This window comes from Cavia porcellus, unplaced genomic scaffold (genome assembly GCF_034190915.1).
Source record: "Cavia porcellus strain 051 isolate PalLab524CR breed Dunkin Hartley unplaced genomic scaffold, mCavPor4.1 scaffold_2, whole genome shotgun sequence".
In the NCBI taxonomy this organism is placed as follows: Eukaryota; Metazoa; Chordata; class Mammalia; order Rodentia; family Caviidae; genus Cavia; species Cavia porcellus.
The window spans coordinates 88509312-88534530 of NW_026947485.1; the positions used below are offsets into that span (position 1 = coordinate 88509312).

At 32.1% G+C, this 25219-nt stretch overlaps 1 protein-coding gene across 8 annotated transcripts in view; it reads left to right on the forward strand.

The window, feature by feature from the left end:
- Positions 1-25219, forward strand: part of Atrnl1 (attractin like 1) — an 833524-nt gene that overhangs the window by 198860 nt on the left and 609445 nt on the right. For all 8 annotated transcript variants that reach the window (XM_063244803.1, XM_063244801.1, XM_063244808.1 and 5 more), the window contains exons 16-18: positions 2889-3102; positions 5225-5413; positions 10232-10447. In XM_063244803.1, coding sequence (XP_063100873.1) covers positions 2889-3102; positions 5225-5413; positions 10232-10447 — 619 coding nt within the window. The remainder of the gene's footprint in view (positions 1-2888; positions 3103-5224; positions 5414-10231; positions 10448-25219) is intronic.

The window sequence follows — 25219 nt, forward strand, 5'->3', positions numbered from 1 at the left end:
CTTTTAACAGAATTTCAAAGTGGAAACTTCTTCAGGGTGACATTCCATTAGGCATATCTTTATAAAATGAATTATGTCCTGAGTCATTGCATTGTATAAACTTAAGATAACCCTTCTTTGGCAAATAAAGATCAATAACTTTGTGTACTTTTATGACATAATATCAGACCAAATGATCATTTACTTATCAGAAATGGCTAATGAAATGTTACTGTGATTTATGGTGTGCTGTAGTAAATTTTCATAATATAGGAATTATCTCTCATTTTTCACTGCCTGTTCAGTTCATTTGCTGAGTAATAGTTACTTTAAGTATTTTATCAGCTGCTGCATGTTTTCCCTCTTTTTTTCTCTCAGATTCTTATCATGATGAGTTAGGAAGTAATATTTCATTTTAAATAACTTGTCTTTACTATGGTAAGGGGACAGTTAGAATTGCTGTAATGTGAAACATGAGTGTTAATCTGAAATGTGTCTGATTAAGAACTTTAAAAATTTTATGACTTTTTCTTATCAAAATATCTTTAAGAACAGTATATAAACTATATGGTGATCACAGTGTAAAGCGGATTGTATATTTTTATAATTAGAAATACTGTTTATTAAGTACCACCTCTGTGGTACTTAATATTTTTATTCTAATGGTACTTAACCATTTTTATTCTAATGAACTTAGCAAAATATATTGATTAATTTTTATGTATAGTGTATTATATTGGCAGGGTGAAATCTGCAGTCATAATGAGTTCATAAAATATTTTATCTATGAAATAGCTGTTAAATATTTACTGTGTGCAGTTCAGTAAGTGTGAATTTATACATGCTGCAAATTTCTAGGTTGATGGTTATCTTTTATTTATTTATTTAGTTTTATTTTTGGTACTGGGGATCGAACTCATGACCTAGCGCTTTCCAGGCAAGTGCTTGTGACATTAAGCTAAATTCCTGGCCCCAGTGGGTATCCTTTGAAGATCTCTAGAACCATTTGCAGAACGTTAGAATAAATATTCAATATAAATCTTATTATACAGGATTATATAGTGTAAAAAATCATGTAGAGTTTTTTATATTGTAATAAATATCAGTACTTTAGTATTTTGGAAAACTTAATTTACCTTACATTAAATTAAAAACATGTATAATTTAGTGGAATTTGGTTAAAATATTAACTTGGATTATAAACTTTTTTGCATAATCATAATAATAGTGTGTTTTGAAATTGTGTAATGGTTACAATAAAGTTTATAAATATATAAATCAAAAATTTTAGTATAGTTATGTAGCTTTTGTCAACCTGTTAAATTTTCAGCAGATAAGGAAAATTTTATCAGTTTTCTTGATTTTTTTATTAATGGAAGTATAGGACATAGTTTATATAAAATTACACAAAAGACCTAATATAGTATCAGAGGGCTGAACTAGGGGAGACTAGTTCTTATTTTCCCTGTTCTTTTGTGAAGTTGTTATTGTCTTCACTTAACTTCTTTGTACTGTTGGTTTTGTTCTCTATTTTTGCAATGTGTGGATAACGACAATTTATCTTTAGATTTTTAACACTTTAGCTTGACAGTAGTAGGAATAGTAACAGAAGTAGCAGTAGCAATATGTTGTTTTTAATGAAGTAGTTATTTAAATTAGATATTTATAGCCCTATTTTATAGGAAAGAAAATAGTTACACAGGCTCTAAATAAATTACTTTCAACGCAAAGCACATGCTTCAAAAAACGTTTTCTTCTACCTACATCATTCTTCAAATTATGCTAGAATTATTAAATTATCCTTTTCCTAAAACAAAGATTTTTCCATATATTTTAAATGTAATTTGTACTGATAATAAATTGCTTAGAAACATGATTCATTAATTTTATATCAATTTTTAATGTCCTTTCTATTGTGTTTTTAAAATTTTTACTTTTATCAGTACTTGTTTGCAATAATGATTATATTTCTCATGGGGGATTTGGCATATGTACGTAACATGTCTTAATTAGTCTTTTCATCTCTTTCCTCTCCTGTCCCTCTATTTCTTGGTCTCCTTCCCTTTTGTAAAATATCTAATATCTCCCTTTCCTATTATCTATTTTTTCTACTTTTCTCTTTATATTTTTGGGTTCTCTTATAAGAGAAACCATATGATATTTAAGTTTATATGTGTAATTTACCTAACTGGTCTCTGGATACATCCTCTTTCCTACTTTTATGTATAAATACTCATTTTACTTACCCATTTATATGTTGATGGACATACTGGCTGCTTATAAGATTTAGCTGTTATGAATTATGCTGATATAAACATGAATTGTATGTTCAAAGTGTGGTTATTATGATTTTTGTTACTATAAATTGTGAATGCCTCTCCACAGCTGTCTCTTGTGGGTGTCTCACTTAGTCACTGTGTTAGAGGAACAGTAGAGACTGTGAAGTGAAGTTGTCCTGCAGTTGTTTTGTGCTCATTCTCCACATGGCTCTTGATTAGAACCTCTCTAATATGGCAGGCACTGCAGTGGGTTTCTTCTCCAACTTTAGCTTTCCATGAAGCAGTCACTTTCAGAGTAAAATTCACTATGTTTTGTAGTTTGCAATAGCTAGGGGGCTTTCTTGAGGCTAGCTTAGTTGGCCCAGTGTGTTACTTCTCTCTGATGAGTCAGGCTGTCTCTCTTCCTAGAAATTAATCTCACCCACAATCAGGTTAGTCAATTGTGTGGTGCCTCTGCTGCCCTGTCCTGAGGGGAAACAAAATGCACAGGAGCCTAGAAAGTGGCAAGATTCCATAGCCAGGCAGCTGAATCCACAGATGCAAAGTTGAATGCAAGTGAAGGTGTGCCTTTCATCTTTTTAAATTCTTTTTGCCTTCTCCCCTCCCCTCCTTTTTTACTATTGTTTACAGAAAGTATCACCTTGGGTAGGCTTGCGCAAGATCAATATATCCTACTGGGGTTGGGAGGACATGTCTCCTTTCACAAATACAACATTACAGTGGCTTCCTGGTGAACCAAATGATTCTGGGTTCTGCGCATATCTAGAAAGGGCTGCAGTGGCAGGCTTAAAGGCAAATCCTTGTACATCTATGGCAGATGGCCTTGTCTGTGAAAAACCTGTTGGTAAGTGGTCTGTTAAATTAGCATTTCTTTAAAAATGTGTTTTCAAGCCCTCTTCTTATACCTCCTTCCAAGGTATAGTCTAAAGTAACTTACAGCACTTTTTAATGATATCAATCACCTAATTATTATTTTTATGTATATTTATCACTTATTAATTGATCCTAAGCATAACTTGTGAAAATAAAACTTTATAGGTTTTACAGTGTATTTTTTATTAAAATACTGTGATTGAAAACATGATTATATACTATAGTAATAATCTTTTTTATTTATTAATGTCTATTTTTATCATAATAGTGTTTGAGAATATTTGTCTTTTTGATTTGCTTTTAATATTAATGACTGACATATAATGTAATCTTATAGTTCTATTATTAAATTTGGCAAGTAAAAATGATGTATTGCTATAGTATCTTTTAGAGGAGATTACTGTTATATCAGAAAGAAATATTGAATATTTTCTTTTACAATATAGTATTTTATTATGATAAAATATATAACATAGAGCTTACTGTTATAACGCTTTTGAAGTGTACAGTTCAGTGACAGTAAGTACATTCACACTCTTGTGCAAACATTACCACCACTAATTTTCAGAGCTTTCATTTTACAAAACAAAATTCTATGATCATTCAACAATATTTTCCACCATCACTTAGAAACCATCATTCTATTCTGTGTAAATTTGACTTTCTATACTTCATATTGTAGACTCATATGACTTTTATTATTTTGTGACTAGCTTATTCCCATAGTATAATGTCTCCAAAGTTTATCCAAGTTATAGAATGTGTAAAGAGTTTCTTATTTAAGGCTGAATTATGTATGTATATATAATGTTATAAATGTATGTCTAATTATATAAATATACCTATATAATTTTATATGTACATACATGTCTATATAATTCTGACTTCAAAGGAGTTCCATTCCAGGAGAACGTTTGTAAGCATTTGTAAGTCTCAGATTCATTTGTAAGCCTGACAAGTGAGTCTTATACATCTTTAGCACACATATATAATGTCTTTGGTTTGTACTTCCTAACAGTCCCCTCCACATCACTGCTGCTTTTTGTCTTGCTTTTGGACTGTGATTGAGCTGGGCTCTGATTGAGCACTGTACTATATACACTATTGCACTGTACAGTAAGCTCACAACAACACAGCTGTGCCAATTGTTTGGTACACATGTGAGCTACTTCCACGATTTATTCACATCTACGCATTTTCATAATGTGAGGTCTACTTGTATCTTTGAAAGTTCCCAACTTGAATATTTATAATCGGCGACCTACTATATGTATAATTTTATATGTGTGTGTACACACATACACGCATATATCTCCTGGAGTTTGCTTTTCCTTTCATCCATGAGAAGACATTTTGAGTTAGTTCTACTTTTGGCTATTGAGGGTACTGCTGTGAATATGAATATACACCTATGTGTTTGAATTTCTGATTTCATTTCTTTTGAATACATATCCTAAAGTGGAATTGCTAATCAAATTGTAATTTCTGTTTCAGTTTTTGAGGAATTGTCATTGTTTTTCACAGAGGCTGTATCATTTTACATTCATATTAGCAGTGCATAGTTCCAATCTTTCCACTTATTTGCTAATAAGTGGAAAAATAACGTTTGTTATTTTTATTTTTATACTTGCTTTTAAAATCACATCCTAATGGATGTGATAAAAATATTTATACAAATAATTTTTAATAAGTTATATTTTTATTAGTTGTTTATATGGCCGACATGTTTAGTGATAGAAATATGATTTGATAAGGTATGGAATGTTTCTGGAAAAATTATGGCTGGGAAAGGAAATAATGCTGATATACATAGTATTGACCTAACAGAAAAACTATGTAACATGTTAACTATTTATAGTTTTCAAAATTATACAATTTATAAAGAATTCAAAATTTTTGCAGGAATTTTTCAAGTTTAATAATAAATTTAAGCAATATTGATCTGTTATGTTCGTTTTCATTTACCTAACTAGATTATAATGGCACATGGGTTAATTGAAACATTTCCTAAATAGTAAAATAAACCAAAATTTGTACATTTGCATTAAAATAGTTTAACAAATGAAATATTTATGTTTGTGGATTTATTCCAGTTAGTCCAAATCAAAATGCAAGGCCTTGCAAAAAACCATGCTCTCTAAGGACTTCGTGTTCCAACTGTACAAGCAATGGCATGGAGTGTATGTGGTGCAGTAGTACAAAGCGATGTGTTGACTCTAATGCTTACATAATATCGTTTCCATATGGACAGTGTCTAGAATGGCAAACTGCCACCTGCTCTCGTAAGTATCTTTCCAGAGTGACTTTTCATTTAACAGCAACATATATTACTTTTCTGTGATGGAAAGAATTTAACATAATGAGAAATTTCAAATAATGAGAGAAAATATTCTTATAGATAGGTTTAAAACTTCCTAGTTCTATTATGGTCTGAGCTTGAATTTCATGGAGCATGTTGCCCAAAGGGTAGCAATATCACTGTCTACTTATCCTTTCTTTTCCTTCATCTTCTCATTTAATTTTCTTCTAAGGGACAGGCTGTTCAAGTTAGAAGTCAGCTTCATGAGAAATACAGTGAGACCCCTTTTGCTGGCAAATCTAGTTTTAAGGCCTATAAGTGTCTTTCTTACTCCTGGGATCCAGTATTCCATAAATGAGAACACAGACAAATAGTTACTAAAAATTTGTATTGGAAATGGTCTAAGATTTGTGTTGGTTTGAGAAGCTGTCACAAGAATCATTGAAGTTTTTCTTTAAGGAATTTAAGAAACGTGTCTTTGCAAATGACAAAGATGAATTTTCCAGTCTTAATACTGAGTCACCAATGTGTACAATTCACAAATTGAAGAGAAGTATATTATAAGATAAAATTTTCATGATTTCTGAAAAAGCTTTGGTAATAGCCAGCATTATTAAAATGGGTATATTTAAATAAATATTCTAATTACTTAATTGATATTCTAAATTAGGTAGTTCATAGACATTCATTAAATACTATAATATGTTTTGGTTCTTAATATGTAGAATCATAATGAAAATAAAATTTTCATGAAATAGAATGAAATAGCATATCAAGAAACCTAATCATATAGCACATATCTTATAACACTGTATTTCTTTGAGTATTTTGTAGATTTTATATGCACACCTAATTAAAAGCCTCTCTTTTTTGGGTAAATGAGGATGCGAATTACTTTTACATTTGCTGACACTTGCTTCCAAATTGATTTTTCAATTTCTCAGTATTTAAAAATTGACTATTTTACAACCTGACTTTCAAAAACCTAAAAATAAATTTAAAAGATTGTTACTTTTATTTATAAATATCATTAGTTCATCTATAGTCTTTATACCACCCATAACTTTATGAACCGTGTACAACCTACATAATCTTTCCTGTGACATTGTTTTGTGTAATTAAAAAAAGGAAAAGCCTTAGAATTTTAGTTTTGAATCCATTAAATATTGAAGAATGAATTTTTCAAATTTTATCGGTGCATATTGCTTTCCACTCAAGCAAAAACAATACCAGCTTTACCTTATTTAATAGTTTTATAACTAAAATTAAAACCGAAGAAACTAGAATGTTACTTGGAACATAAAATTTTATAACTAGTTTTTAAAATCTAAACTCTAATAAACAAAACTAGAAGATTTATACTTTGCTATTCAGTTCTAGAAATAGGATAATTTTAAACTAAAAATTTTATCAGTATATGTTTGCAGTACTTAATGATTACATTTATTGGGGGAGTTGGTACATGTACATAACACATCTTAATTCCATTTACTTTCTCATTTCTTCCTCTCTAACCTCCTTCCTTCCAACTGTTGGTTCCCTGCCCACTTACGAAAGATCTATCTCCCTGTTTTCTGTTATCTATCTTTTATTTTGCTCTTTATTTAAACCTTATCATTCTTTATTTCTGACTATTACTCCATTGCATTTATATACCACATTTTTTTGTTTACTCATCTGCTGACATGTAGACCACTTTGAACATTTAACTGTATGAGTTGTGTTGCTATAAACATGGGTAGTCATGTATCACTATAAACTGATACCTTTAACTCTTTTGGAAATATACCTAGAAGAGGAATAGCTTGGGTACATGAAATTCCTAGTTTTAGTTTTTTGAGGCATTTCTATACTGATTTCAATAGTGGTTGTAGGGTTTCTTTTTCCTTGCAGCCTTGCCATCTTTTGTTATTATTTGATTTCTTGATGATAACCATTCTTGCTGGAATAACATGGAATCTCAGTGTTGTTTTAATTTGTATTTTTCTGATAACCAAAGATGTTGAACATTTTTTCATACTTATTGGCTATTTCTATTTCTTCTTCTGAGAAGTGTCTATTCATTTCAGTTGCCCAGTTTTTGATTAGGTGCTTTATTTTGGGCAAGTCTTTTTTTTTTTTTTTTTGAGTTTGTTATATATTCTTGATGTTATTTCTCTGCATAAGGAGTGACTAGCAGTAACTTTTCCTATTCTGTAGGTTGTCTCTTCAATATTTTGGTGGTTTCCTTTGCTGTGCAGAAGCTTTTTAATTTTATACAATCCCTTCTCTTGATCCTTGGTGTTACTTTTGGTGCACCTGGGGTTTTGTTCAAAAAGTCCTACTCTATGTCTGTATCTTCAAGAGTTTTACCTATTGTATCTTCCAACAGACTTAATCCATTTTGTTTTTAATTTATAACATGGGGAGAACTATGGTTCTAGATTCAGTTTTCTTTATTCATACAGCTAGTTTTTCCAGCACCATTTGATCAAACTTGTATTTTTGGTCCCTTTATTAAAGATCAGATGGCTAAATGTGCCTGGGTTGTTTGTGTATCATTTATTCTGTTTCATTGATCTATAAAATTCTTTAACCTAAGATTTCCCCAGCTGTTTAGAAAGCATTAATGTAAATAATGTATTAAGAAGAGTTTGGTGGGCTGGGACTTTAGCTCAGTGGCACAGCGCCTGCATGGCATGTGTAAGGTTGTAAGTTCAATTCCTGGTACAAAAGAAAGAGAGAAAGAGAAACAGAGAGGGAGAGAGAGAGGGAGAGAGGGAGGGAGGAAAAGAGACAGGCAGAGAGACAGAGAGAGAGAGAGACAGAGAGAGAGAGAGAGAGAGAGAGAGAGAGAGAGAGAGAGAGAGAGAGATTGGTTTGCTTGTCAGTTCTTCATAATGCATTTTAAAGACATTTTAATGATTTTCTTTCCTTAAGAGTATTCTAAGATAAAATTTCTTTTTCTAGCATATATACATGTATTCTAAACATATTAGAAAATCATATTTATAATGGCAAGACCTAGTTAATTTTGCCTCAAAAATTGCTTGATAGTAAGTAATTCCAATGTCAAGATAACACACCAATTTGAAATTTTTCACCATTAGCCATTAATTACATATCAACCTTGTCTAGTTTGGTAAATAGTATAATACAGTCAGTGATACTGTGGTTTCACTACCATCATAGATTCCAGGAAAATATTTCAAATGAAAGAAATTAAGGAGGATTGTGGAAATCTAGGAAATATTATCTAAGTCTTTTAAATGAAATATAGTTTACCATTATGCACTGTTGGAAAAATTTAAAATTTCCAAAGTAAGACTCTTCATGTCAATGAATTAATTGTGTGTGAGAGGTTAGTATCACCTCTAAGTATTTGATAGCTCACAGTTTATGAGTTATCAATTCTTTTTTTATTTGAAGAGATAGGTGGCACTAGAATATCTTATATCCTATCATTCAGCTATTCAGCATTCAAAGAATTTATAACAAATAATATCATTGATAAATCCTTTAGTATTATATTAGTTTGCACAGCCTAGTATATTGAGTTCCTGATGTTCACTTAGAAACTCAGACCATTTCTATTTACAGTAATAGCAGGAACATTTTTGCTTATTTTTTCCAGTAATATTAAATATGGAGTGGCAGCTGATTTTTAACACTACAATGATGAATATGAATTTGCCAGAAGTCTACCACTTTTTTCTTTCTGGGGATTTTCTACTCTGTAACTAGAAGATGTCATTTACAGTGCATTATATATCTGTCACTATTTTCTGTGAATAGATAATTCCCTAAACAAGGCGTGCTTCATTAGGAAAATAAAACATTTACAGAAAATCTAAACCCTGATCCAGGGATATAGCTCAGTCTTATGGTGGCTGCCTGGCAAGTGTGAGGTTATGAATTTTATTTCCGGTACCAGAATGAACAAACAGACAAACATACAAAAATTAAAAACAAAAACCAAAATGTTCAGCGCCTTATAGGGTGGTGTGATTAAAATTAAAAGCATTACTTAGCAATGAGTATAAATATAATGTCAGACACTTTATATTTGGATGATATCACAGCATTATTAGGCTGTGTAGAGTCTCTTATATTGTATCTCAGTCCAAAAGAATAAAAGTCGAGCTTCAGCGAATTAGTCTTAGTATGATATTCTTTATCTTTGAAATCTAGCAAGAGTATGTGTTTCGAGTTGTCTGACTGAAGGGGAATAGCAGGGTCCCATGTTCTCACTCAGTGTATTCTTGGGATGAAATCGTGTTTATCAGATGATAGCCAAATACTAGTATCTTGAACCCCTAGGAAGAGCGTTACCTACAAGCAATAGTCCAAGTAGGAGTCAGGAATCTCAGGGAATGGGCTTCTGTTACTTACAATTGATTTCCATAGTCAGAGATTTTTTTCACTGAAGACCTTCACTGTATACAAGAATGGTAAACAGCTCAGTATCCTAGTCAGTGACATAGGTTTTTATAGACCACTGGGGGTCACCTCCCTAAAAGTGCTATCACTGAAAAGGATTTTGGAAGTCTTTAAGCAGTGACTTCATTTTTCTCCATGTCATGATTACCATGCATCTTTTTTAAAAACATCCACATCAATTTATTTATCTCCTCTTGTGTACTTTGAATTAAGTCTATGTGTTAGGTATTAATACTGAAACATTTATATAAACTACTTTTATGAGATAATTTTATTATTCTTTCCTAATTATATTGATTTTTCTATAATTGTATTTATTTTTACTCTATAATTCTATTGAAATATAAGTTTATGTAACATTTTTAATGTTTGTGTCATGCAGCTCAGAATTGTTCTGGATTGAGAACATGTGGACAGTGTTTGGAACATCCTGGATGTGGCTGGTGCAATGATCCTAGTAATACAGGAAGAGGACACTGCATTGAAGGGTCTTCAAGAGGACCAATGAAACTTAGTGGAATACACAGTGAGATGACTCTTGATACTAATCTGTGCCCTAAAGAAAAGAACTATGAATGGTCATTTATTCAATGTCCAGGTAATAAAAATATGATGAAAACAATTTCACTTTCTGCTTGAATGAGCCGAGTTATTATAATCTTTGGTTGCTCATATCATTGTAGTATCTTAGCTTTTCGTGCAATTTACTTTATTCAGTGAAGCTTCATGCTAAGTATAAGAATACTGTCTATGACATCCATGATGGAGTCAGCTGGCCTTGTTTTGAAAACTGCATTGACGTTCACTACCCATTGGGGACCTATGAAGAACCATGTTGAATGCCCCTCAGAGTCAGGTACTGGAAAATTGTGGCATTTATCTACTGCCCCGATAGTGTTAAAAATCTGTCATACTTCTGAGCTGTACTAGCATCTCTGATCAACAGTTTTATTGGTATCAGTAAAAACCCTGAGGTAGAAAAGTACAAATAGAGAAGTTGCAGAATTTTACATAAATCACTGACAATGTGAAGGATCAAGATTAGATGAATAAAGAGAATGTGGCACACAGCAAAATTATACCTGCTCCAAAAGTTGAAATAGATAAAAAGCAATAAATCAGATCAAACTGTGGGTTTATAGAGTAACATGGATGAGTTTTAAAAGTATTTTGGTTAATGGAAGAAGCTTGATTCAAAGGCTAAAGGTTGTATTATTTCATTCATAATGTAATCTGAAAACATAAATCTATGGAGATGAGAAACAGGTTAGTTACTTACCAGGGGTAGGGACAAGAATTGATTTTAAGGGACATCACAATGAAAGTTTGATCCTATGGAGTTATTCTGTATGGTACATACTCCATATTTATCAGAACCCATAATGTGTACTGGAAATATAACTCACTGGGAGAGCATTTGCATAGCTTGTGGGAGACACTGGGTTTGAGCCCAAGTATCACAAGTACAAAACAGATCCACACTGTTTATCACAAAGAATCAGCTTAACTGTAAATAAATTCTAAGACAAGTCATTCAGGCTATTGAGGATCCAATGATGGAATTTGAATTGTGCCAATTGAATCTACTGTATTACAAATGTCATAACTTCATCCAAAAAATACTTTAGCTTTGGAATTACGATTTTGACTGCAGAAAGTTTAAAGAAAGGGAAAAATCTGAATATAAGTACACTATATTCTGTGGTAAATTTGTTTTTCCAGTTACATGTTAATGAATCTAACACTATATATAGTGGATTTGAATATATAAGTAAGTAAAGTATATTTAGTATGAGGCAGGTTTTCATTGTCAGAGAAGGAAGTTAAAAATTAACAAGGAGTGAAAAAATACAGTGAATGCTTTGGTGCTGGATAAGAGCTGAAACACGTGAGTTCATATTTAATACACACATGGATATAAATATAAATACATATGTGTATATATAAGTTAATATGAATACATATATAGTATCCATAAATTTCTTTGTCAAGAGTGAATGGAAGACATGACACTCTGATAAAAAGGAATAAAATGGATCAAATTGTTGGTTTAATGAATAAATCTTATATTCAGATCTTGATTTCTAAATTCTGTTCTCCAATGAATGTAACAAGGGCATTCTGGTTAAATGGATAATTCTATGGGCGTGGCAGGGAGAATACAAAATAAGCCTAGAGCACTTTGCATGCCCCAAAATATGAAAGTAACAAAGAAGGGAGAGTAGGCATTGGGGAAGGGGAGGGAAAGGAAGGGGAGGGGAGGGTAAGGGAGGGGAAGGAAAAAGAAGGAAAAGAGGGAAAAGAAGAGGAAAGGCAGGGAAGGGGTGAGAAGGGGAGAGGAGAGAAGGAAAGGAAAGGGGAGGGGACGCAGGGGAGGGAAGAGAAGAGAGATGCATAACCAACCTGAAATTGATCAAATTTAGGCAACAAAATGATGATTGCATTGGTTATAACTCAAAGAAGAAAATGCATATTTATGATTCTATGTGGATATACATGTTCCTTATAGAAAATTCCTAGTAAGACATATAAAAAAGATGGGAAAACTAGAGGTTTTACTTATGATTGGAATGTCATAGTAATATTGCTGTAGAAATAATCCTCTTTTTAGAATATTAAATTTAGCAGGTGAATTTTGTTTACAGAAACGAGTTTTTTTTTTTAAAGTAATTGAATCCAGGGGCACTTTTTAAGACTGAGCTACATTCCTAGCCCTTTTATTTTTTATTTTGAGACAGGGTCTCATCAGTTTGCCAGATTGAACCTGAATTTTTGCTTCTCTTAGCTTAGTCTCTCTCAGTGCGGGGATTACACATGAACACCACTGCAACCTGATTTAGTGGGTGAACATTTAAGGAGATATGGTATTTGCATGGCTTCAAAGTATAACTTTGAAAGTGTTTCCTAATTACTGTGGTGATTTTTAACACATGTCCATAATCTCTTTTGATAGTCCTTCCCCCTAGAACATGGTGTTTAATTTCTCTCCCATTGAGTGTGGCTTGTACTCAGTGCGTTGCATGTACTGAGTACAGTCCAGAAGGGAAAATGGCAACTTTAAAGTGAAAATGATAGGATATATCATATTAACAGACTAATGTTAACAAACAGGTAATAACCATGTTAGTATTACTTATCCCCCAATATAACATGATAAGGACACTTCTTGTCTGTGATAGTATTCATACCCAGAACTATTAAACTTAATGTAATTCTGAGGAAGCATCAGACAAACCTAAATTTTGGGACATTTTACAAAATATTTGACCAGTGCTCTACAAAAGAGTCATAGTTATAAAAGCGGAGGAAAATAAGGGATGGAAGGGAAGCATTTCTGGCCATGTATTTCACACTATGTAAAATATTTACCATCTGATCCTTTATAGAAAATATTTGCCAATTCCTTGTTTAGGTTAATATCCAAGAGAGAACAACTGGAGCTGTCTAGGAGACACACTTGAGAACATTCATAGCAACACTGTTTTAATGGCTCCAACCTGGAAATCATCCAGATGACCATCAACACATGAGCAAAGAAACTGATATTCCACACAACATAAAGCAGAACAGTGAAGATGGTTCTGTAATGTGGAAACAAAGAACACAGACATAAAGAAGGCTGTACTCTATTATTAAATTTACCTAGCATTAAGCAAACTATTAATTGATATGAAAGATCAGAGTAGGAATTAAGCAATCCAGGCAGATTTGCTAATAACTGCTAGGCATCACAGTTGAATTCTTTGATGTTTGACAATATTTGTGAGTTATACTTCTACATATTGATTAACATCTTATAACTTAATATTCACCTGAGATTCTTCCTATTTCATTTTTAAAATAATGTCTGTACAGATAGATTTTTTTTTTTCATTTTTGTGTTGTGGGTGAGAGATGGCTGTCCAAATCAGTGATGGCAGCACATGACACAGACCTGCTAAGAGGAATGGCAAGTTATTAGGTTTCTGTGCCTCTCCCTCCCTGCACAGAAATTGGTAGTAGAGGTAAGAATTGGCCCTTGAGCTTTGTTTCTGTCTGGAAAGATTTTATTTTATTCACTGATGTAGTCCTCAGCAATCTGTTGTCAAAAGAAAACATCTGTGTTTCACTTTGTGCTTCCTTCCTCCTCAAAACTATACTGAAGACTGCTGTTTCAAGTCATGCCTTCTTTTAAGTTTCTTTCTTATACATGATGCTGTAATCTACAAGGTCTACATTTTGTTATTTTCATACTTAAGATGCTCTTACTTTTTCTAGAGGTGGAAGTCTTACATCAAATTTAAACTTGAAAGCAAAGCCCCTCTTCTCCTTTGCTTTGAGTTATCTTGCTAAGATCTTTTCACCATAGATTCTTGCAATGAGATGGGATTGAAATAGATTATTCCTTCTTTTGATTTAATTTTTGTTTTTTATTTTTAAAATATATAGTTGCTTTGAAGTTTGGGTATTTTTGTCAGGTATAAATGAAGCCATAATGTATGGTTAATTTTCTTTTAAAATTCTTACTTTTTTCTCTTGGAGGACATACTGAGAAACACCTTAGGTAGCCTATTTGAATTTTCACTTACCAGACAATTTTATCATGTTTCTCTAGGCTATTACAAATAAATTTAAAAGAAATTAATTCTGGAAATACTATTTTATAGGAATGCAATTTATGTTTCTGTTATGTATATTGTAATTTGGTTAGCTAATTTTTTTAAACCTAATAGTTTTTCTTACAGACTTTTAAAGATCTCTTTTAAGTTCTTTTTAAGTTTTCCCCTTTTTAAATTGTTTGATTTATATATGTTCTTTGCTTACTGTACTCACTGGAAACTACAGTATAATATAGAGTAGAATTATTGAGCATGGTCATTAGTTTTAGTTGGAAAGCAATTAGTCCTTGCTTTATGTGTAACATTAGTGGTTGCTTTTTTTTCTTTGGATATTTTATTAGCTTGAGGAATAGCTTTTTTGTTTCTAGTTACTTTGCATTTTTTAAAAATCATATGATTTGTAATTTTTTCCAAGATTTTTCTGACTATATTAACATGATTATGTAATTATTTGTTTGTTTTAGTTTGTTAACATGGTTAACAATGTAGATTGCTTTTCAAATGGCAATTTTCCCTTTTTCCTGCTATCTTTATCAATCCTCTTTCTGGTTATACGTAGAGTTATATAATTGATCTTATAGCTTTTTTCTAATATAAGAATTTAAATTCTCTAAAAACTTTTTGATTAGTACTTTCATTTTAGATCACTTTCTAAGTTCTTTGAGATATCCATGTCATATTTAGTGTGTCTTAGAAATAATACATTCTTAGGTATTTTTGTATAATGCAATGATTGGGCCTTTTATATGAAATTACCAATAAATCTTAGTTTAAATTGACCCTCCAGCTTTCCCCATCTATTTTTTGTTCCCATTTCTTTCTGTAAATGAACTGACTATGCGCTATGGCATTTTATGTATTCTTTGTTTATATATATTTTTGTGTGTGCTTGCTCTAGTTTTTAAAAGTATTCATTTTAACTTGTCACTATCTACACTTAAGTGATATTATACTTCACATGTATATTACTTATTGAATATGTACTACTTTAAAGTACATTATAAAGTCCATAGTACACTTCTGTTTATTGTTGAATATAGTCAGTTATTTTTAAAATATGTTGTAAAAATTTAAAAAATCACTTCATTATCAAGCAATTGGCTAGTGTCTCTAACAGTTCTGGTATGCCCAGGATTGAGTGATTTCTGTAATATGAGACTTTCTGTACTAAATCCAGATAAGTAGAGTTCAGGAAAAACTAGGATTCTTGCTTGTTTAAAAATGACTCAACTCAGTGACTCCCAAAGGAGCAATTAAGAAATGGGACAAAATATATTAAGAACAGTTTTTTAAATTTTTTTTTAATTTTAAAGATAGTAAAATACAACCAAACAAGACAGAACAAAGCCAATGTAGACATTGCATTGAAATTGGTACAGAACTTCGAAGCAGGGTACCGAGATAACAATAACAGCTACCATAGTATTCTTGTTATCTTCACAGTAGTTGTCCATTTAATCAGGTATAGCAAAGTTAAACCAAAAACAAACACTATAAAACCAATCAAAACAGAATATTGAATAAAGCAAAACAATCAGAACAATGCAAAACAGTGAAAAAAATATTGGCCTTCAAAGACAAGACAGAAGGAAATCCCCTATATTTGCTGTATTGCATATGGTCCTCCCAAGAGATGCTCAGACCTCTGGCCCCAGGTCAGCATAATACAGGCATTTAGTTGCATTATGTGCCTTAGTTGCTATCAACTCTGGCTGACCTAGAAACCTTCCAATTGCTAATGGTGGTGGTGGTGGTGGGGGGGGGGACAGGGGATGTTTGATTCTCAGCGTGCTCTGGTAGGCTCATGGGAGACACTGACTTGTTCTTTCTCAGGTGCTTTGCTGCCTTACACTGCTTGCCAGGAAGAATGGCTCGTTCCTTTCTTGGTTGGTTCCAGCATGGCTGACTCTCGGGAGACACTGACTTGTTCTCTCCCTGGCATTTCGCAGCTCATGCAACTTACCAGGAAGACTGGCTCATTGCTTTCTTGATTGGTCCCCCAAGTTCCAGCATGGCTGATTCTTGGGAGACACTGATTTGTTTGAATAAGAGTTTCTAAGACTTTGGATATTAGGCAAAAAAGCCAGTGATTCCTTAGAGACAGTAAACAAATTGAGTCCTATAAGTGTCCTACTTTAATGCCTAAAGAAAGTTTGCACTAAGCAATGGATGGAGCCAGAATTAAGGAGATCAAACTATGAATCTGAGGAGGCCAAAAGACTATGTTACTTGACAAGGAAACCAAAGAAGACAGACTTGTTTAGAGAGAAAACTCTGGAGAACTGTGAAAGGGTTTCTATCCCTTGAATACTCAGCTAAAAGAAAAATTCATAATTAGAGGACCACATGATTATGTGCTGCAAAAAATAACTACAGAAAAGGATTGAAATAAATGCTCAACAGACATTAAATAGGGTTAAGAACTGACTTCTCTGAAATGCTAAAATGGAAAACCTTATTATTCTCTGGGCATTGAGGGGAGCATCCAGAAGTAATTTTGCTTCATCTATGTGGAAAAATTAGCACTTAACTACATGGTGTACTAATCTGAATTACTGATTACTCACATATGGCCAAAAGAATCACTGTTTTTCAATCAACTTAACCAATTTCCAGAAACAAGGCAAATAATCTAAAAAATACAAAAAAATTCTGTGCCCAAAAAAGCAATTTAAAAAATCTATATTTTTCATCCAATCAAAAATTAGTATGTATGCAAAGAAACAGAAAATATGACTAAATCTACCAAACCCAATGAAATAAATTATTAGAGTAGGATATTGAAATTATTATTATAAGTATATAGTATTCAATATTTTAAGTAATGATTAACTATAAAATATGTTAAGTGTAGTTATAACAAATAGTGAAGACCAAATAGAATTTATAGAAATAGGACTTGAATGTGACTAATATAGATAAAACTGAAAAATGAAGATCACTATACTCAAAGATAAGCACTGGGAAGAATCCAATATGAAACATAAATAGAATAACTGGAATAAAATGAACAGAATATCAATGATATGCATGTGAAGCTAATGAGGCCTAGCATTTTTTAAAGTTAAATAATGTGAAGAAGGGAGATAGAAAGGTGTTTGAATAATTAGAAGAATTAATAGCCAAAATTTTCCAAATTTGATGAATATAAATTCATAGTGGTAGAATTTCAGTGAATTTCAAGACCGATAAACATGACAAAATCTGGTACTACATATCATCGTTTATAATCAAATTCATTAAAACAAGTAACAAAAAGATAGAAGTAGCCAGTGAAAAAACATACATGTTTACAGGAAGTGGAAGCCTGCAGTGGATAACAACTGGGGCATAGCTTGCAACCAGGAAATATGTTCACCCATTTTGGCTTTCAGCAAGCAACTGACTGTTCCACAGGAGAAAATTGCTTGGCTACCTGCAGCCAGACTGTGACTCTCATATAGAGGGAGCTATGCCTTCACTCTGGGTTAATGTTACAACAACTATGTGAAGGCTTTTATTTTTATTTCTGTTGTTATTTTGGTGTATTTATTGTTCCCTTGATTTTTTGATTTGATTTATCTTGAAAGATTTTTTTTCTATCTCTGGTTCTTGCTTCTTTACTGGTATTGTTTATGTATTATACTTCGTTCTTCAAGGTTTTCCCATTTCACTTGCTTCTTCTTTTGGTGTTTTTTATTCTTTTGTTTCTTGACTCTATTATCTCATTTTTTTTTGTCCTCATCACTTTCTTGTCTTTGCCACCTTCTCTCCATTTATCTAGTGGTTTACATATAATATACATATATAATATACATGTATATATATGCTTTAAAGAATAAAAATTAACTGCTTAAATTCAAAATTGTTATTCAAGGGCACATCAGGGTAATCCTTAACAAAATTGGGCCTAGAGGAACCAAACAGAACTAGTTCCGGGTTTATTAACCGGTTCAGATCCTGTTAAGTGAGGTTAAAACCTCCCTCAATCTGTAAGCACATTTTTATCCCTCTACATACCTCCTGACATCTACACAAATGCTCTCTCCAATCTCTTTAATATTAGATTTTCTCCAACTATACTAATGATTTCAAAAGAATCTAAAATTTTGTTTTTTACTTAATATTTTCTTGCCTCTTCTCACTGACGTACTTCCTTCATTTTCCCTATTCTTTCTCCTTCCTACTACCCTTCACATCCTAGATAAAATACAAACAACACCACAATAAATTGAATTGTGAGTATTGATGAAAGGATGAAATTGTCAAAACAAATGTTAATGTTTATGACCATTGTGTGGTTGATATTATAACCAATAGAAATTCTCTCCTTACAACACAATGATAGAATCCATCTTAACTAAATCGAATATGTTGAATAGGTACACAATACTTCTTGACAAATAAAGCCAAAAATACATTACTGGAAAACATAACTAAATACATAGTTCTTCATACCAACAAAAAACTGTCTTCATGTTATTTGACTTCAACCCTCAGTGCTCATGCAGACACATGGTAAGAATATGAAAACAAAGCAATAAATTGCCTCCCAAATATCCCAGCTTTTCCAAAGAAAACCCCTTTTAATTTCATTTCTCTCCTTTTCTCTTTTGGTCTTTGAGATTTTTTTTCCTGTTATTTTCTTTTATCACCTGTGCATTTCTTTTTCTTATTCCTTCTTCCCTGTGGATAGTCTCTAAAATTATTAATTTCCTTTTAATCCTCAACAAGACAGTGTATTTCAATTTTATCTTCTCTTTCTCATGTTTCATTGATTAGCTTTCAAATTTTGCTTTTTTCATTCCCTAGTTTCCCTCACATCTACTTTAATAGTATAAATACTAAGCTTTATGAATATCTAATAGCTAGTTAAATTTTTGACATCACTGTGGAATACTGATCTACTATGAGTAGAGGTAAAGTTGTCCCATTTAGTAGATTTTTACTGTAGATCAGTATTAGGCTAACATTTGGTTTATCTTACTGTTTGTACTATAATCATAGATGTCTTTTCTATGGCCAAGAGAGATATAATATTGGTCCTTAGGGTTTGTAGTACTCAGCTTGTGTTTAACACTATAATTAATGCTGATTTTTTATAGCCAAGGTGATATCTCTTACTATTAACTGATATTCTTGTGATGTCAATATCTGGATTGCCTTAGGGCTCATTAGTGATACTGCGACTCTTCCCTGGAAAACTGGGTCCTGGAGTAAACAGCTGCAAACTCTCAGACAAGATAAAAGGAAGTGGTTTCATTCAAAGATAGAGGCAAAGGTCAATAGTTATGCCCAGAGAACACCACTGAAAAGCAGACATTAACTAAATAGCTACCATATAAAACAAAGCTTTCCAGTACAATCAGTCCTCAAACCTCAACACAGACACACACACACACACACACACACACACACACACACCCCAGACAAAACAAACAAACAAACAAAAATAGGAACATGAGAAGCATTCCAGCAAAAATACTTTCAAATCTTCAACCACCCCAATGGTGATCCATGGAGCATCAAATAGGAGAAAACCAATGGGCATACACCAGAATTATGCAAAATCACATCAGTGGAGATAACAAAATAGATAACTATATAATTTGGCAAGATCACGAGAGATATGAGTAAACAAATATTGACACAATTAGAATGATCAGCAAGTTGACAGATGGCACTAATAAAAATCTAACAGGAAATAGGTTGATACTTAACATGAATAAACAGCATAGAGAAAAATTAAGAGTCTTTTAAAAGGTTCCAAATACAAACTTAGGTATTTAAAAATTCTGTTAAAAGCATGGGAAGCAGAAGTGACTAGAGAGAAGACAAAGTGTGAGAACTGTAAAACAGAGCTGTTATTAGTAACCAATTAATGAAAAATACCTTAAAAAGAATGAAAGAACATGAAAAATGGATCCATCAGCTCCTAGACAATACAAAAATGAGAATTCTAAGATTAATTGGAATTACTGAAAAATCAGAAGGCAGCAAAAATAACATAAAAAGTCTGTTTACAGAAGTTATAGAAGAAAGCTTTCAAAATAAGGAAAAATAATTTATAATGATATGATGTGTATAGAACCCAAAATAGCAATGACTAGAAAAAAATTTCACCTTAAAACTTCAAATAAAAATCTCAGAAATGTAACAAAAGACCAGAATATTAGTACAAACACTATTGAAATAAAAATGGATATTTTTCAAAACACTAAAATTATCAATTCCATTCAACTATGCTAATTCCTATAAAAGTATTTTCCTATTATATTAAGAGACACATTAGAGTGATACAAGTATATTTGTGTTTAAAGCAGTACCATTCATAGTGACTAAATCTTAAAAGTGGCCTAGATGTTCAGCCACAGATGGATAAAGAAAATGTAGTGTTTACACACAATGAAGGAATGTTCTACCATAAAGATGAACTTGAGTTATAAGAAAATTGATTTCCTTGAAACTGTAATGCTAAGACAAACTTATTAGAAATGCAAGTTTAAATGTCATGTGATTTCTGTTATATGAAAAGCTTCAATTATAAATTGAGAAATAAAAGACTGATAATAGGAGGTAAGGAGATAAAACCTCAAAAATGAAAGAGATCAAGAGATGTAGACAGAAAGAAGAGAAGGAGAGAGGATAAAAAAAGAATTGAGGAGTGTTGTATGCTGTACGAACCCCACACAAGAAATTCAAATTCTATGTAATACAAACACATACTAACAAAAGTAAGAAAAAAGGAAAAACTGAATCTATATAGTACAATACTTTCCAACACATATGAGGCTTACAGAAAGCCAAATAACTTGAAAAGAAGAGGCTCTCCATTACACATCATAGTCAAAATGCCACAAGTCTAACACAAAGACTGAACATCACAGCTATTGAATTGAAGAAAAGAACAAACAGACTTAGAAAATTAGAACTCATCAAGATTGCAACTGGCCTTTCAACAAAAGACCAGGAGAGATTGGATTGAAGTATTTTGAGTTTTAAAAGAAAACATCTTCCATCCAAGAGTAGTATATCCTGCTGAACTGTGTTTAAAATTTATAGAGAAATAAGGACATTCCATAACAATGAACACTTTAAGAAATTCATGATCACCAAACCAGCACTCTGAAAAATACTCCAGAGTATCACATAAACAGCGAAGTCAATAAAGGCAAAATATTGGGTGGAATTAATATGCAAAGTAACGTAAGTAGTTGAATGATAAAATACAAGTTAAAGGAATCAACTGAAAAAGTGAGCAATGACATGAGTAAGTCAGTAAGTTTCAGTAATAATGTTCAATGTAAATGGCTTCAACACGAATTAAAAGACACAATGGTAGGCTGGATCAAGGACGAAGCCCACAGGTCTGATGTGTTAGAGAGATTTATTTAATCCAATAAGAAATTCATCATATAAAACTAAGAGAAGGAAAACTACATTACATACACAAAGACCCAAAATAGCAAGCAGAAATGATCATTTTATTCTCAAAGTAAAGTTCAATCTAAAAGTGATCAGAAGATGGAAAAGGTCTTCTACACATTAGTTAAGGGAAGATTTTTAACAGGAAGAGATGAATACATATGCACTGAATATTGGTGTACCTAATTTAACAAAATAAAGAAAACTGGAAATAAAAGATCAAATATAGTAGGTGACCTTATCCATATGATCAGGGTGTTCTGCCCTAGAAGAAGAGGATACACATTCTTTTTATAAGTACATGGAAGTTTTTCCAAAGTAGACCACATTCTATAAAACCTGCATAAATATAAAAGAATTGAAATTGTTTCATGTGTACTATCAAATCATAGTATACTCCAATTAGAAATAAATCACAAAATAAAGCCAGATATTTTACACACACCTGGACATGAAAAAATATACTCCTGAACATTCAATAGACCACAAAGAAAGCAAGGAAGAAATTAAACAATTTCAATATTCAAATGATAACGCCAGTCAGTAGAAAATATCGAAACCTATGAGACACAAAGCAGTCCTAAATAAGGAACTTTATTATATAATAACAGAACAAGTTCTAAAGAAATATCCTAATGATGTACCTCAAAATACTGGAAAAACAAGAACAGCTAAATCCTAACCTAGTACAAGGAAGAAAAGCAGAATGATCTGAACAAAAATTAATGAAATTGAGTTTAGAAAGACAATGTGAAGAATCGATTAATTGCAGAGGTGTTTCTTTAAAAGAATAAATAGACAGATTTTTTGGAACTTAAGAAACCATTCATATCTATGCAATTACAAATGAAAAAGACAAAATCATAACAGACACCACTGAAACCTAGAAGCTCAGGGTAACTATTGTGAAAAACTGTATTGTAACATATTGGAGAATGTTGAAGAAATGAACAGAAACCTAGACATATGAAGTATGAAAACATAACCAAAAATAAATGGAAGCTCTGAATAATACAATAACAGGGAATGAAACTGAAATATTGAGAAACCTACTGACCAAGTAAAGCTCAGGACTTGATAGATTAAACACTGAATTCTACAAAACTTTCATGGAAGAATTCCAATACTTCTTAAACTCTTCAATGAAATTAAAAGGGAAGGAGTAATTTCAAACCTACTCCTGGAAGACAGCATTACTCTGATTCCAAAACCATACAAGAAACTAAGTAAAAAAAAAACTACAGGCCAATCTCTTTAATTAACATAGATAGAAAAAATCCTCAACAAGTTACTGCAAAGAGAATGCAACAAAGGTAAGAAAGAGCATACATAATTGTTATGGTTGATACACTATCAATTTAAGAAGTTTAGAAGTTTGAGAGACTCAGCAGGGAGCCATGATCTTTACTTTGTAAATATCCTCATCCTGTGCAAGAGGAGGGCACAGAGATTTTTTGAGTGCTATACCTGCACTGGAGCTGGGGTTGGTGTCTTGTGGATAATATAAAGGAAGAGAAAAGGCTTGTTCCACCATTTTGTTCTGTCGCTGCCTTAAAGTGTTGCTGCGCTGCCATGCCATCCTGCCTTGCAGCCAGATAAATATGGACTAAAATTCCAAAATCTGTAAGCTAAATAAACCCTTCCTTCCTTCATTTTGGGTGTCAGATATTTTGTCTCAGCCACAAGAAAAAAGTAACCAAGACAATAAATAGATTTACTTTCAGGGATGTAGGATGGTTGAACATATGGAAATTAATTTCATATACCACATAAATTTAAGCAAGATAAAAATGACATGGTCATACCATTGTTATGAAAAAAGCTTTTGAGAGAAGCCAACTTCCATTCCTTATAAAATTCCTGAATAAAAAAGTATAGAAAACTCTTATCTCAATCTGCTGAAAGCCATTCATGATGAACCAACAACCAAAATCATCATAAATGGAAAAAGGCTGAAAATTTTCCCTCTGTAGGGAGCAAATTAAAGATCACTATGTTTGTTCTATGTAGTATTTGAAAAATTAGCCAGAGTAATATGGTAGGAGATAGAAATATGAAGCTTACATAAAGAGAAGAAAGAACTTAAATTATTCTTATTTGTTGATGATGTTATATGCTATGTAGAAGACTCAAAAATTCCATGAAAAGACTGCTACAATTAAATTCAGCAGTGTAACAGGATAGTAAATCAATGTACAATACAAAAGTCACTAGTATTCCTCTATATCAATAATGAGCCCACCAGAAATAAATTATGAAAATCATACTATTCACAATAGCATCAAGAAAAAATTAAATATTTAGAAATTAACCTAATGAACAAAATGAAATACCTCTACAAAAAATTACGGTACTCTAAAAAAGGAGATCAGAGAATACAAAAATAAGAAAAAACAACTCATGCTTCTGAATAAGGAGAACCAATATTTTCAAAATGGCAATATTTCCATTCAAAAACCAGTGGTATTTTTTAAAGAACTAAGAAAACAATCCTGAATGTTTTATGAAACTGGAGGAAACATGAATAATAAAAGAAAACCTTGGCAGTAAGAGCAAAGCAGAAGTCATCAAAATCCCAGATCTCAAGCTATCTTACAAAGCTATAGTGATAAAAACAGCAGGTTACTGGCACAAAAACAGACATGAGGATCAATGGAATAGAAGAGAAAAGGCAGAAACAAAACCAGATAATTTTAGCTCTGTGATCTTTGATAAAGGCCAAAAACATGCTGGAGGAAAGATAGTCTCTTTAGCAGATGGTGCAGGAAAAGTGGTTATACACATGCATAAGATTGGATCTAGACCCATATTTTTTATGGTGTACTAAATTAAAATGGATCAAAGACCTAGATATTAAAACATAAACACCCTACTGAAAGATAAAATAGGTAAAACTCCTTAAGAAATAGGCATAGACAAAGATTTACTGAAGAGAATTCCAGTTGCATAAGAGATAATATCAAAAATCAACAAATGAGACTCTGGCAAAGTATACAACCAAAATAATCAAGAGACAAATTATAGAATGGGAAAAATTTTTTCCAACTACATATCAAGTAAAGGACTAACACCTAGACTACGTAACATATTCAAAAGAAGTGAGACCCCCCCCCCCAAATAAAAGACATAGTCAAAAAATGGGATGTGTGTGGAAAAAGTAGACATTTCTCAAAAGGAGTATATCAATGGCCAATAAAAAAATGTTTAGCATTACTGGTCATGAGAGAAATACAAATTAAAACAATACTGAGATTCCCCCTTATTCCTAAAAGCATGATTGTCATCAAGAAATCAATAACAAGTGCTGGCAAGGATGTAAGAAAAAAAGGAAACTTACTTCATTGTTGTGGGAATGTAATATGGAAATC